Source organism: Balaenoptera physalus (assembly GCF_965194825.1).
Source record: "Balaenoptera physalus genome assembly, chromosome: 1".
Classification (NCBI taxonomy): Eukaryota; Metazoa; Chordata; class Mammalia; order Artiodactyla; family Balaenopteridae; genus Balaenoptera; species Balaenoptera physalus.
Genome location: NC_138882.1, coordinates 79,280,859 through 79,292,966, shown reverse-complemented (window position 1 = coordinate 79,292,966; position 12,108 = coordinate 79,280,859). Strand labels below are relative to the sequence as shown.

The 12,108-nt window shown below is 41.9% G+C and overlaps 1 protein-coding gene across 2 annotated transcripts in view; it reads right to left on the bottom strand.

The window, feature by feature from the left end:
* Nucleotides 1–1,133: 1,133 nt before the first annotated feature.
* COPA (COPI coat complex subunit alpha) overlaps nt 1,134–12,108 on the bottom strand; it is a 50,401-nt gene continuing 39,426 nt past the window's right edge. For both annotated transcript variants that reach the window (XM_082464896.1, XM_082464897.1), the window contains exons 18-33: nt 10,054–10,216; nt 9,805–9,951; nt 8,854–9,043; nt 8,636–8,731; nt 7,389–7,477; nt 7,072–7,195; nt 5,763–5,852; nt 5,473–5,582; nt 4,992–5,069; nt 4,760–4,828; nt 4,062–4,198; nt 3,610–3,796; nt 3,401–3,511; nt 2,921–3,082; nt 2,065–2,259; nt 1,134–1,801 (exon numbers count right to left, since the gene is read on the bottom strand). In XM_082464896.1, coding sequence (XP_082321022.1) covers nt 1,742–1,801; nt 2,065–2,259; nt 2,921–3,082; nt 3,401–3,511; nt 3,610–3,796; nt 4,062–4,198; nt 4,760–4,828; nt 4,992–5,069; nt 5,473–5,582; nt 5,763–5,852; nt 7,072–7,195; nt 7,389–7,477; nt 8,636–8,731; nt 8,854–9,043; nt 9,805–9,951; nt 10,054–10,216 — 2,008 coding nt within the window. In that variant the 3' untranslated portion in view covers nt 1,134–1,741. The remainder of the gene's footprint in view (nt 1,802–2,064; nt 2,260–2,920; nt 3,083–3,400; nt 3,512–3,609; nt 3,797–4,061; nt 4,199–4,759; nt 4,829–4,991; nt 5,070–5,472; nt 5,583–5,762; nt 5,853–7,071; nt 7,196–7,388; nt 7,478–8,635; nt 8,732–8,853; nt 9,044–9,804; nt 9,952–10,053; nt 10,217–12,108) is intronic.

Sequence of the window (12,108 nt, the reverse complement as noted above, 5' to 3'; positions counted from 1 at the left end):
ACAAGCTTCATGAGATGAGGACTGTCCACTTTTTTCATATCCCTCAGTTCAGAATGTTTATGTTGGTATGCAAAATTAATTTTATAATTTATTTTAAACTTACAAAACATTTTTGCCATTTTGCCAAAATTTTTCATCAACTTGCCTATGGTTACAGAAAGAATGTTTATAACTTGAGAAAGTGTTATGAAAATAGTGTGCAAATTTTTGAGAGGGCAGGCTTCATTTGGGGATTCTGTTTAAGAAAGTATCTTTTAAAGCTAAAAAGATACAAAGCCCTGCCCTCTTTGACAGCAGGAATTACACTTATAGTTTATCCTCAGATTCACTTTCCACACCTGTCCAATGTATGTTCAAGTTGTTCACTGCAGCACTGTTTATAATATCCAAAGACTGGAAATAACTCACATATCCATGAATAACAAGGCAACTTAAAATCATTAGTATGCTTCCATTTAGGTATAACATGGGGATAGGGAAGAACATATTCATATCTGCTTGTTTATACATCAAAAAATCTCTGGCAGGATATAAGGAAGCTAACAACGGCAGTTACCTGTTTTGGGGAAGGCGACAGGAACTGGGTGGCTGACGAAAAGGGTGGGAGGAAGATGTTACAGAATAGCTTTTTACATTTACTGATTTCTGAACTATACGAATGTATTGTTTATTGAAAACATGAATTTAAAATGAAAAAAAGTATATATTTTAATCAAAGGCACAGTACATCCCTCTACGGAATTAATCTTAGTACATGACAAGCAAAATTCTGTATTGCCATTGTAATTGCTGTACTATATACAATGTATTACTAATTAACCACATATATATCACGTAAAACATCTAGAACAGTACCAAGTACATGGCAGGTGCTCAATGAATACACTCTATAACTAGCAATAGATGGAAGGTTGCAGTCAATAATGGAATAGGGGAACTACTTGCTTTCTACCATTCTCACAGCACTTCACTATAGCCTATGAAAAATATGTACTTTAAAAAACAAATAGGTATTTATTACCTTTGTAATTAAAAATAATTATTGAAGGAAAGGTATCTGCTTTGATGGGGCAGCTACACGGAGTAAGTAGGAACATGAGAGTGTCCAGGAAACAAATGGCAAGCCACAAAACTCTCGTAGAAATTTACTTTATTTAGTGTGAGAAACAAAATACAAGAACAATCTTAGTAAAGGACAAGTCAACAAAAATTGATGTGCATTTCTGGAAAATCAAATAGTTTCTCCTCAGACTTTAAGTTTCTGGGCACACAGAGGATATCTGCCTAGGAGTTTCAATGCCCAAGGAAAATGGGCATGGCTAACAGCTTGTTATGACTGAGTAAAAGATGCTATCTTATTTATTACATCTCATTCCTTTCTAACAAAAAGTACACAAAGGTGGTGGGGAGGGAAGGAATAAATATGGAAGGAATTTATTTCACAAATGTTCATCACAAATGTTCTTTGAAAGATCTAAGCTGGGAAGGCAAGGCCAATCGTGACAACTGTAGTTACCTTGAGATGAGAGGTCCTCAGAGGCAAAAAAAAAAAAAAAAAAAAAATGTCAGGTTTAGACATTTTGATTAGCCATAGAAGAAGAGAAAAGGACATGAGGTTTTAGGGTAGAGAGAGCTAGACATCAATAATATGAAGGGTAGCTGAGGAAGGAGTTAGAAGGATATAAAGACTAACTGTCTGCGGGAAAACATGGTGCTTAACCCTACACACATGAAGCAGGCCTTAGCGAAACTGCAGAGGGCTGATCCTTAAACCAATCACATCTTTGCCAATCTCTGTCACCTATGGAAGAAGAAATAGAAAAAAGTTAGGGATATGTGAGGGTGAGAAGCCTAGAAAGCCTACTCCCTCCACACCTCAATGAGCACAGTAGAGTGCTCTGTTATTGCTACTGCCTGGAAGGAACAGTGGGAAGTTCTACCCTTCTCCAGGGTCACTGCCTCAAGGTGTGAGGGGGAAATACAGGAGACAAAAAGGACCAACATGCTAGTTGGTCCTTCCCTCAAGACAGAATTCTAGATGTATTTCTCAAGGACAGTACTTACTGTAGTGACCCTGCAGATCTGACCCTTGAACTCAGGCGAATAGCAGGCCCCACTGAGTGGACATTTCTCCACTGGCTTTCCACGGTAGATGGGCCGATAAGATGCAGCACAGATGTCAAAAGGGTTGTGCATGTCATAATTGAGCTGGTAGGCATCTGTGGGGTTCTTCTCACAGGCAGACAGGATTTTGCGGGTCTAAAAGAGTGAAGGAATATTTTATTTAAGAGGACTGAAAGCTGCACACCACAACTCAAATGATCTCATCACCATGGATTAGTAGTTTCTTTGATGTAGATGCAATTGTACTGAATGAATACAGAATACGTCCTCTGTATAGGTCATATGTGAAGGGGTAACAGTTGCCATTCCTGTTGTATCAGGCTTTCTCCTTCTCTATCCCAAAGTGGCTCCATGGATCTAGACCCATACTCCTCCACTAAGTCTGAGAATTCTCAGGGTTAGCCCTGAAAGGGTTAAAACTGGCTTTCACTGCATAAATAGAAAGCTTTTGGAAAACACAAGTAATGGGACATGTATATGGAGGCTAGTGGTGGTGGTGAGGGGAAATCTAGAACTTAAGGACAGGACTGGGTTGATTTTCAGGTACAGAGGGCCTGTTCCATATTGCAGGTCACACTCTCACAGTGGTGCCATGTCTGAGTAAGATATTAGTTCAGTTTCCGGGAACAAAAGGAGGTCCCCATGCCAGTAAGTAGAGGATGGTGTTTTGTTGGCTCCTTTTGTTGAATGCTGTTATACAGCACCTTGTTTCAGAGACAAGGACCTTGGTCTTCGACTCCCTCCAAGTAACAGCAGATCTAGTTCCCCTACGCTCACTAAAGGAGTTCCCATATACCTGTTGAGCCACCTCCGGCTTGGGCCCGAGTTCCAACAGGCGCCGAGCAAAGGTGGCAGCAGTCTTAAAGTTCTTGAGCTTGAAGAAGAGGTTGAGGGCTGTACGTAGCACCAGGATCATGTGCACTGGCTGCAGGTTTGAGTGGGTGAAATAGGCTGCCATCTGGTGGACAGAAGGAGGAACACATGCCATGCTGATGCTAAAGCTGGGATAGGTCATTTATAAGGGGTCACATATGCATTAGAAACACAGCAAAACAACCAAATAAAAACAGGACTGGCTATAAAGCAGAGAAATTTTCTGCCTCCTACTTATGGAGGACTGATGAGATGAGGAAGACGGGTGGAGAAATATATCCTTTCCTCACAGAAATGGGCCCAAATTTCTCTTACTCCCCATATTGAGACCTAAAGAATTCAGACCTAATAGTGGGTAAAAGGGAAGACGCCTCTGTACTGCTTAGAGGCCCAGAGGTCTTACCTCACAGATGCGCTTCTGCTGTTCTAGAGACTCTTTGGGCAGCTTCTTCCTTTCTATCTCCATGGACAAACCCACAATGTACTCACGGCAAATGGTGATGAGCTGCTGAGCCTGGAGAGGGGGCAAAAGAAGGTCATGGTAGAGAAGCAAGAAGGTGGGGGTGCCCAGCACTATGACAAGTATGACTATGACACTGTGACTGCTCTTACCTCTGCAGTCTCCTGTTTATTGTCCACAACAAGAAGTGGCACACTGAGTAAAATGGAACGGAATTTTTCCACAGCCTCCTCAAACTTGCCCACTGTGGTGAGCTGGTAGCACAGTTGCAACCGTTGGATGAGGTCATTAAGCTTCAGGCCCACAGCTGGTACACCATTCTTCAGCCCTGCATCCTTCCTGAAAGAGAAAGAAGACAGGATGATCAGGAGCCCACTAGGACTTAACCTCTTCTTCTGGCAACATGATCACAACACCCTACTGTGAAAAAAGCTAGCGAAATGGATGCAGCAGGTGTAAACCAAACCTGACAGAGTGCCAAGCCAAAGATCTTTTCCTACTAGGAAACCTCAGCTCTGGGACAATTCTGACTGTCTCTGAGGTTACCATCTAAAATATCTACCCTAAGTTGGAACAGAGAGAAGCCAGGAGCAAGGGGCCTTACCAATTGCGATTAGGGTAGCCATACATGGAGGGCAGGCAGGGCAGAGCCTGATAGGTGGTACGGCCTCGGGCATAGGTCTGCAGGAACAGTTGCTTGTAGGGGCCAAACTGGGTTACCCCTACTTGGTCATGAAGGAGCTGGAATACAAGAGGAAAGAAACATAAGATTTGGGCTCTGCTACTTAAAAACTAGTTGACAGTGGGCAAGGTACTTAACTTCTCTGTACTTGTTTCCTTATCAGTAAATTATATTTAATTATAGGATCTACCTCATTTAATAATACCCATAAAGCATTTATGATAGTGCCTGGCACACAGTCAACACTGAATGTTAGTGGCTGTTGCAGTTGTGATTGTTATTGTTATTGCTACTATAGCACATGGCTTAGTGTTCAAAAAATACACCTGTTCATTAAGGGGTGCTGACTTCATTGATGTGAGCCAGAAAGCACGCTATAAATGGGTGGAAGATGGCTGGAAGAATCCACCTTACGAGATTACTAAGCCAGATTGAAAGCACGTAAGAGGAAGGCCTTATGAGGCAAGTTTCCTTAGGCAAGACCAAAGACTTCCATGTTAAATATACACCTCTGCCCTTGTGGGTATAATAACTTCCATTTGGTTAAGATGAATCAATCATCCCCCTGGGACCCTAGGCAAGGCACACTCAACAAAAGCCAAGGTAGCTTTAAGACTTACCCGCATGGCTGTTTCAAAAGAGCCTGCCAGGATGTGATCAACTGGAAGCTGAGAGTTATTGCACCAGATCTAACAAGAAACAGAAAACCCGAGACAAGTGAAATTTTGCTCTTTCTCTTCCCAACAATCCTACCCTGTATCTGTAATAGAAGAGTGTTGATATTCTTTACACATTAATCAAGTATAGCCAGCTCAGAAACACTTATCCCTATAGGACTGTTTCCCTGCTTACCTGAGTTGGGCTGGTTCCCTTAGTGGGGGGCACAAAGAACCCATCCTCAGCCCCACCAGCTACACCAGGGGGTATATCCTAGGGGAAAAACAAAGAGTGAGTCATTTTTTAAGCCATTCAAGCAATTTGCCCTGATAAATCTAAACACAACTCTACCTTATTCCCAGCCTCTGTTGGGGAGGAGGGGTGGTTGTTGTGGAAGATGACTCTCAAAATAGAAGAAGCTTCCCCAGTAACAAAACGATACACCAAAAGCTCCAATCAGGCAAAAAAGCTTTCTGCCTTTTCATAAGATGACACTGGCACAACCCTAGTTAATCTTATTCTTCTTTCTTTCAAATGGGAGATACGCATCAGACTAGGAGGATCCAGACCCCCTCCCGTTCAGGGACCTCAGGACAGGTGTTGGGGGGGTGATAAGGCCACCGGCCTCCACAGGGAGAAATGGAGAGAACCTTACGAGGGTGAAAATTCCACATACCAGCTCAGGAGGGAGCTCCAGATCTTCTTCCACATCCCAGCCACCTCCTTCTTCCTGTCCCTTGCCAAGAGCATCATCCCCCAAACCTTCTGTAGCCTCCACAAACCCATCTGTAAGCAAAATCCAGGCTCAACAGAGATTCTCAAAGTGACATAATTTTAGCCAAAGGAAAGAAAGACACTGGGATCTTTGTTGGTCCTATGGTCCAGCACCCTGCAGAACTGCCCCACAACCCAGTCCCACTCCAGGGAGCCCATCTGCCCAGAACACTCCTAGAAGAACATTCATACCTTCGTCCAGCTGCAGCTCCGCATCCTCTCCCCAGCCCTCAGTACCAACAGTGTCAATGTCAATGTCAGCAGCCAGTGCTCCTCCCTTCCCTACAGAGGGAAGGAACAGAAAGGAGCTGGTTACAGCCAGCTAAGTCTGAGATGCAGCCTCCTCTGCAGGCAAATTGTTGCATCCTTACAGAAGCAGGTGCCAATGTTCTGTCCACTTACTGTTTTTGTTTATTTTTGTGATATCTATATTATGCTAACCTGGTTAGCACAGGTTTCACAGAGAGAGGGAATAGAAGAGAGATGAAAACAACTGGCCTTCCTGCTACCAAAAGCTGCCTCAAACAATTTCTTACTAACCAGCCTTTGGTGCCAACTCTTGGCATTTCTTGCTGAGATCTTTGCTAAGTTACCACCACTACAGTGTGTACAGGGCATGAGGACAAAGGCTAGATGACAGGATATGGAAGAAAGAGCAGGACCGGGCACGAAATGCCCAAGGGTCTATTCAGGCTCTCAGCTGGGAGAAACAAACTAGTAGACATAGCCGAGAAAACAGGAGTGTAAGGGTGGGAGTGGTAGTGGGTATACCCACATGATAGAATTGAGGTAGCTGAGTTTGTACCTTAAGATTGTATGTCATGAATGATAAAACACAGAATGGAGAGTATGACTACATCTATGGTAAAACCTAAGAAAATACACCAAAATGTTAACAGTGGTTGTTAGAGCCATGGACTAAGAAACATCTCTCTTTTTTCTCTCCTATTTTCCAAATTTTAATGATGTCATAATGCTTTTTTTTTTTTTTTAAAAAGATCAAATTTATAGAGAGAATGTTTTGCTTATCTCTTTTAAATTTTATTTATGGCTGTGTTGGGTCTTCGTTTCTGTGCGAGGGCTTTCTCCAGTTGTGGCAAGTGGGGGCCACTCTTCAACGCAGTGCACGGGCCTCTCACTATCGCGGCCTCTCTTGTTGCGGAGCACAGGCTCCAGACGCACAGGCTCAGTAATTGTGGCTCACGGGCCCAGCTGCTCCACGGCATGTGGGATCTTCCGGGACCAGGGCTCGAACCCGTGTGCCCTGCATTGGCAGGCGGATTCTTAACCACTGCACCACCAGGGAAGCCCCGTCATAATGCTTTTATTTAGTTTTTAAAAGACTGTACCGTAACTCTAATTGGCATCTCAGTGTTGCCATGAAGCATCACACAGAAAAAAAGACAGATGAAAAGGACAGAATAGTTAATGGTACTCTCTAGGACAGCTTTTCACAAAACAAGCACACAACAAAAACGCTATGGAAGAAGCGGGCACTTACCCTTGCTGGCAATGGAGCCTTCAAAGAACCCTTTGGACACAGTCAATAAGGGCCAATTGGTATCCAACGGCATGATAGGTGCAGGTGGCTGAAGCAGCTTGGCATTAGGGTCAATGTCTGGGATCTGAAAGATAGAAGGTTAAAAGCAAACAGCTCTCAGGAACCATCTAGGGAAGGTTATGGAGCCTCCTTTGATCTCATTTGTTTCTCTGCCTCTCCTGGTAACCAGGTGGGGAGTGACATTTGTAGGTTTAAGTAGTCCCAAGATCTCAGAGTTAATCCTGTAATCAGAGATACTTATGTAAATAAAAACTCACTGCCTCCTTCTCTGGGTCAAATGTCTCCTTCAGGCTCTCAGCTTCTTCATCTAAACCATGGGTAGCAGCTGTGAGATAGGCCAGTGACTCTGTTAAGAAAACAGACTTTGTGGTATAGGTACATTTCCAAGTGAACACTGGTGTCCTGATGTCTGACTCCTGGTCAAGTCCCTGCATAATCCCCTTCTCTTCAGTGTGGGCTGGATCTATTGACTTGCTTCTAATGAACAGTATGTGGGAGAAGTGATGGGATGTCACTTCTGAGATTAGGATACAAAGACTATGGCTTCCATCTTGGGTGCCCTCATTTGCTCTAAGGGAAACCAACTGCCATACTGTGAACTGCCCTACGGAAAAGACTACAGAGCAGAAAACTGAGGTCTCCCAGCCAATAGCCAGTGAGGACCCGAGGACTGTCCACAGCCACAGAGCGAATGTGGGAGTGGATCCTCCCCTACTTGAGCCTTGAGGTATCTGCAGCCTTGGCCAACACCTTGACTGCAGCCTCATGAGAGACACTGAGCCAGAGGCACCCAGGTAAGTCATGCTGCAAACTGAGATAATCAACATTTGTTGTTTTAAACTACTAAGTTTTGGGTAATTTGTTATATAGCAATAAGTAACTAAAACAGTTGCTTATCCTTAAGATCTATCATCAGTGTTAACAAGAACCTTGGACTCATCCCTGTCTACTCTCTCTCACATCCCCCCAACCAGTCCCCTTCGACAAATCATGTTGGTTCTACCTTAAACATATATGCCGAATCTGACCATTGCTCACCCATTCACAGCTAGCACCTTGGTCCAAACCACATCTTTCACCTTTCTTATTCCCTAAGGTATCTCAAGTGCTAGTATAATGCTTGGTATATACTGGGTTCTCAAAAAACATCCCTTAAATATAAAATGAATAAATAAATGGGTGAAACCTCCAGATTTGAAGTAAAAGAATACAACTCTAATGGCATTCAACCAACCACATTTACTATGGTATCTGCACCAGGACCTTTTAAAACCCATTTCCCCCAAGATATTAACTATTTTCCTAAGAGTGCCTAGCCAAACTATATTTTCTGGCTGTCCCTCCATTTGGCTTTGAAGAAAGTCTCTGAGCACGGTAGGAGCATGCAGTCTCTTTTGAAAAAATGTGCAATGAAGGGAAACCCCTCACTACTACACATGAATAACTCACCATAAAGAGCAAATACTTCCTAAGGCCCCAAAGGAAGCGAGTCCTGTATACTTACTTTGCCCACAGTTCTTCAGGATCCGTACCCGCTCTGACACGTCTCCCAGGTAGAGGGCATTCTGATAATGGCCACTCATGTCCTTTCGGATCTCAGCTGCACCAAGTCAATAAGAGACACCAAGTTAGGTCTTCTCTCTCAAGTTCTCTCTTGCCTCTATTTGCCTTCTTCCTTCCCCCAAGGACCACTTTTCCCATCCTTAGTTTCTGGGGTCTCACCAATTTTCATCATCTTGCGAAGTTTCTCTAGATTGCCAGTGATAAGGTACAAGAAGGAAAGTTTGTCAAAGTTTTTGGTGCGCTGATAACACATTTCCACAATCTGGTGGTTCCCCTGTAGTAAGGCCACTTCTCCCAGCTTTTCCCAGCAATTCTTGTCATCCAGTGCTTTGGCTGCTTCCAGAGCAATCTAAAGAATCCCCAGAATTAGAGTTAACAGGTTGGAGGTTATTGTGACTCAAAACCAGGGACTACAGTCAAAATGTCTGTCTCTAAGTAAACCTCCCAAGGAACTCTTTACACTTTCAATTCTCCTAGCTTTGTTTTCAATCTAATACTATTGAAAATTCAATCAACAAATAAGATGTCTTAGGATCCATGGATAGAAGAATCACAACACATTATCTTCCTCCTCAGAAATTTACTTTTACAACAAAATCATCTTCTAGCAGTTGCTGATTCCATAAGGCCAATTCTTGTTTAGCTATCATATTTCCCATTTGCCAGGTTTGAAGATCCACAGGGGCTCCTCAGAAGAAATAAGGAGGAAGTTCAGAACTGGAAAGTCAATTTTCCTTAGGCTTCTCCCCATTTAAAAATAATACCTATAGACTCTAGGCCTCAACATTTAATAAGTATTCCTTCATCTAAGCTGCCAGTTAGCAAGTCAAATGTCAAGGAAGTAATGAAATTTTTCAAATTCTATGCTATCTTTGTTCTGTTCTAAAAGTTACTGAATTCAGACTAACTCAGAGCGACAACAATAGAAATGCTGGGGCAGAAGCATGGGCAAACAGCAACAGGAAGATGGCTCAATCTAACAACTAAAAAAATTCTAAATTCCATTATATTGGCTGAAGAAGCAAGCCCAGAATAATGTCTTCCCAATGCCACCCTAACCCTCTCACCTCCTCTACAACAATATGGGGCTTATAACCATACTTCTCTCACCTCAATGTTTCCACACTCCAGTGCCAGACTAAAGCGAGTTTTCTCATCCTTGACGAAATGCAGTGCCACTTCAGGATATCCCTTCTTCTGGAGATACGCAATGATAGACTGGCCTACAAGTTTGGCGTTCCTTACCATGTGTAGTACCTAGACATTTGGGGTGGGTTAGGGCAGGAAATAGAGATCACTTATAAGAAAAAAGGAGTGCTGCCCTTCTCAATACTCCTAATATGCTTCCTCATTTCATACCTCATCGTATTTTCTGTTGATCAGGGCCAGCTTGAACTTGAACTCAGTTGGATCAATGGTGAGCACCCGAGGACGACACTCTCTATCTAGGCAATAAACATTGTTGCCCTTCACCCGTGTGACATAGATAGGTAAATCCAGAGTTCGGATGATCCCATAGTCCCTAAGAATAAGAGTTAGAGAGCACAGCTTTAAGCAAGTGTAGGAGTAAATCCAGTCTGTAAAGAAATAAAACAAGCCTAGGACCCAGCCTTTTATCTTCTCATTACCCTTTTGTCAAGTGCCATTTGAACAATGGTATAGATGGGAAGTGATTCAAAAGAGAGCAGAACTAAATGCCAAATTTACTTATTTTATTCTCTTGTATGAAATGGGAAAAGATGGGGCAGATGGTATGATTTCTCTTTATAAGCTAGTACTCTAGGATCTAACAGACACAGCTATCAGAACCAGACCTAAAAGTTAAATCTTAAGTTCTGATATATAATCACTAGGCCACTATGAACGGTTAAATCCTTCCTTATAAGCTATAAGTGAAAGTGGAAGAGAGGTAGATGTGAAGACTTCTGACGTATAAAGAAATGATGCAAAGCACATAATATTTTAAACTGAATGCAAATTAAAAGTTTACAGATTAAAACTTGTGGCTATAGCTAACACAATACTTGATGGATAATTTATAGTGTTAAGTGCATATACTATATTAGAAGAAAGACTGAAAATTAATGAGGTCTACATGCTTAATATTAGGAGAAAGACTAAAAATTAGTAAGCATCCAACTCAAAAATTTTATGGTTCTTTTTAAAGTTAAAACAAAGAGTGTACTTAGAAGGAAAAAATAAAGTCAATAGTAGAAATTAAGAAATAGAAAACAAAAGTACAATAGAGAAGTTCAATAAAGGCAAAAGCTGGGTAAAACTGATAAACCTCTCATGAAGCTAATTAAGAAAAAAAGGATGGGGACTTCCCTGGTGGCACAGTGGTTAAGAATCCGCCTGCCAATGCAGGGGACACGGGTTTGAGCCCTGGTCCAGGAAGATCTCGCTGCAGAGCAACTAAACCCGTGTACCACGACTACTGAGCCTGTGCTCTAGAGCCTGCGAGCCACAACTACTGAGCTCACGCACTGCAACTACTGAAGCCCGCGTGCGTAGAGCCTGTGTTCTGCAACAAGAGAAGCCACTGCAATGAGAAGCCCGTGCACCGCAACCAAGAGTAGCCCCGCTCGCCGCAACTAGAGAAAGCCCGCATGCAGCAACGAAGACCCAACACAGCCAAAAGTAAATAAACAAAATAAATAAGTTTATTAAAAAAAAAAAGAAAAAAAGGATGAAATGGCAATAGTAGGGATGCGAAAAGGGGTAACACTATAGATCTTGCAGAATGAGGATATGCATAAATGTTTTTAAATGATCAAATTCCCAGAAGAGTAAAATTTACCAAAATTGACTAAAAAGAAATAGAAAACCCCTATAGTCCTGTAATTATTACATAAAATTAACTGAATCATATTTTTAAATCCTCCTATAAGTACCAGGCCTGAATGACTCCACCGGCAAATTCTACCTACCATTCAAGGAAGAATTAATTCCAATCTTATACAAACTCAATGAGAGAACAGATGAATAAAGTATATTATTTTGCTTATTTTATGAAATTAGCACTACCTCAATACCAAAACCTGACAAGGACAGAAAGGAAAATGGAAATCACAGGGCAATCTCACACACATATATATACAAAGATGCAAAATCCTAAACAAAATATTAGCAGACTGAAACTAGCAATATTTGAAGAGGGTAAAACATCACGACCAAGTTAGATTTGTATCAGGAATACAATGTTGGTCTAACATTTAAAAAAAAAAATCAATTTAATTCACTACATTAATCAACTAAAGGAGAAAAATTGCATGACTACCTCAATATATGCAGAAAAGGGGTCTAAAAAAATTCAACATTCATTTGAGATATAGCAAAGAAATTCCTCAGTAGATAAAAAATATTTATAAAAAATCTACAGCAAGCTTACATAATGCCAATACACTGAAAAGT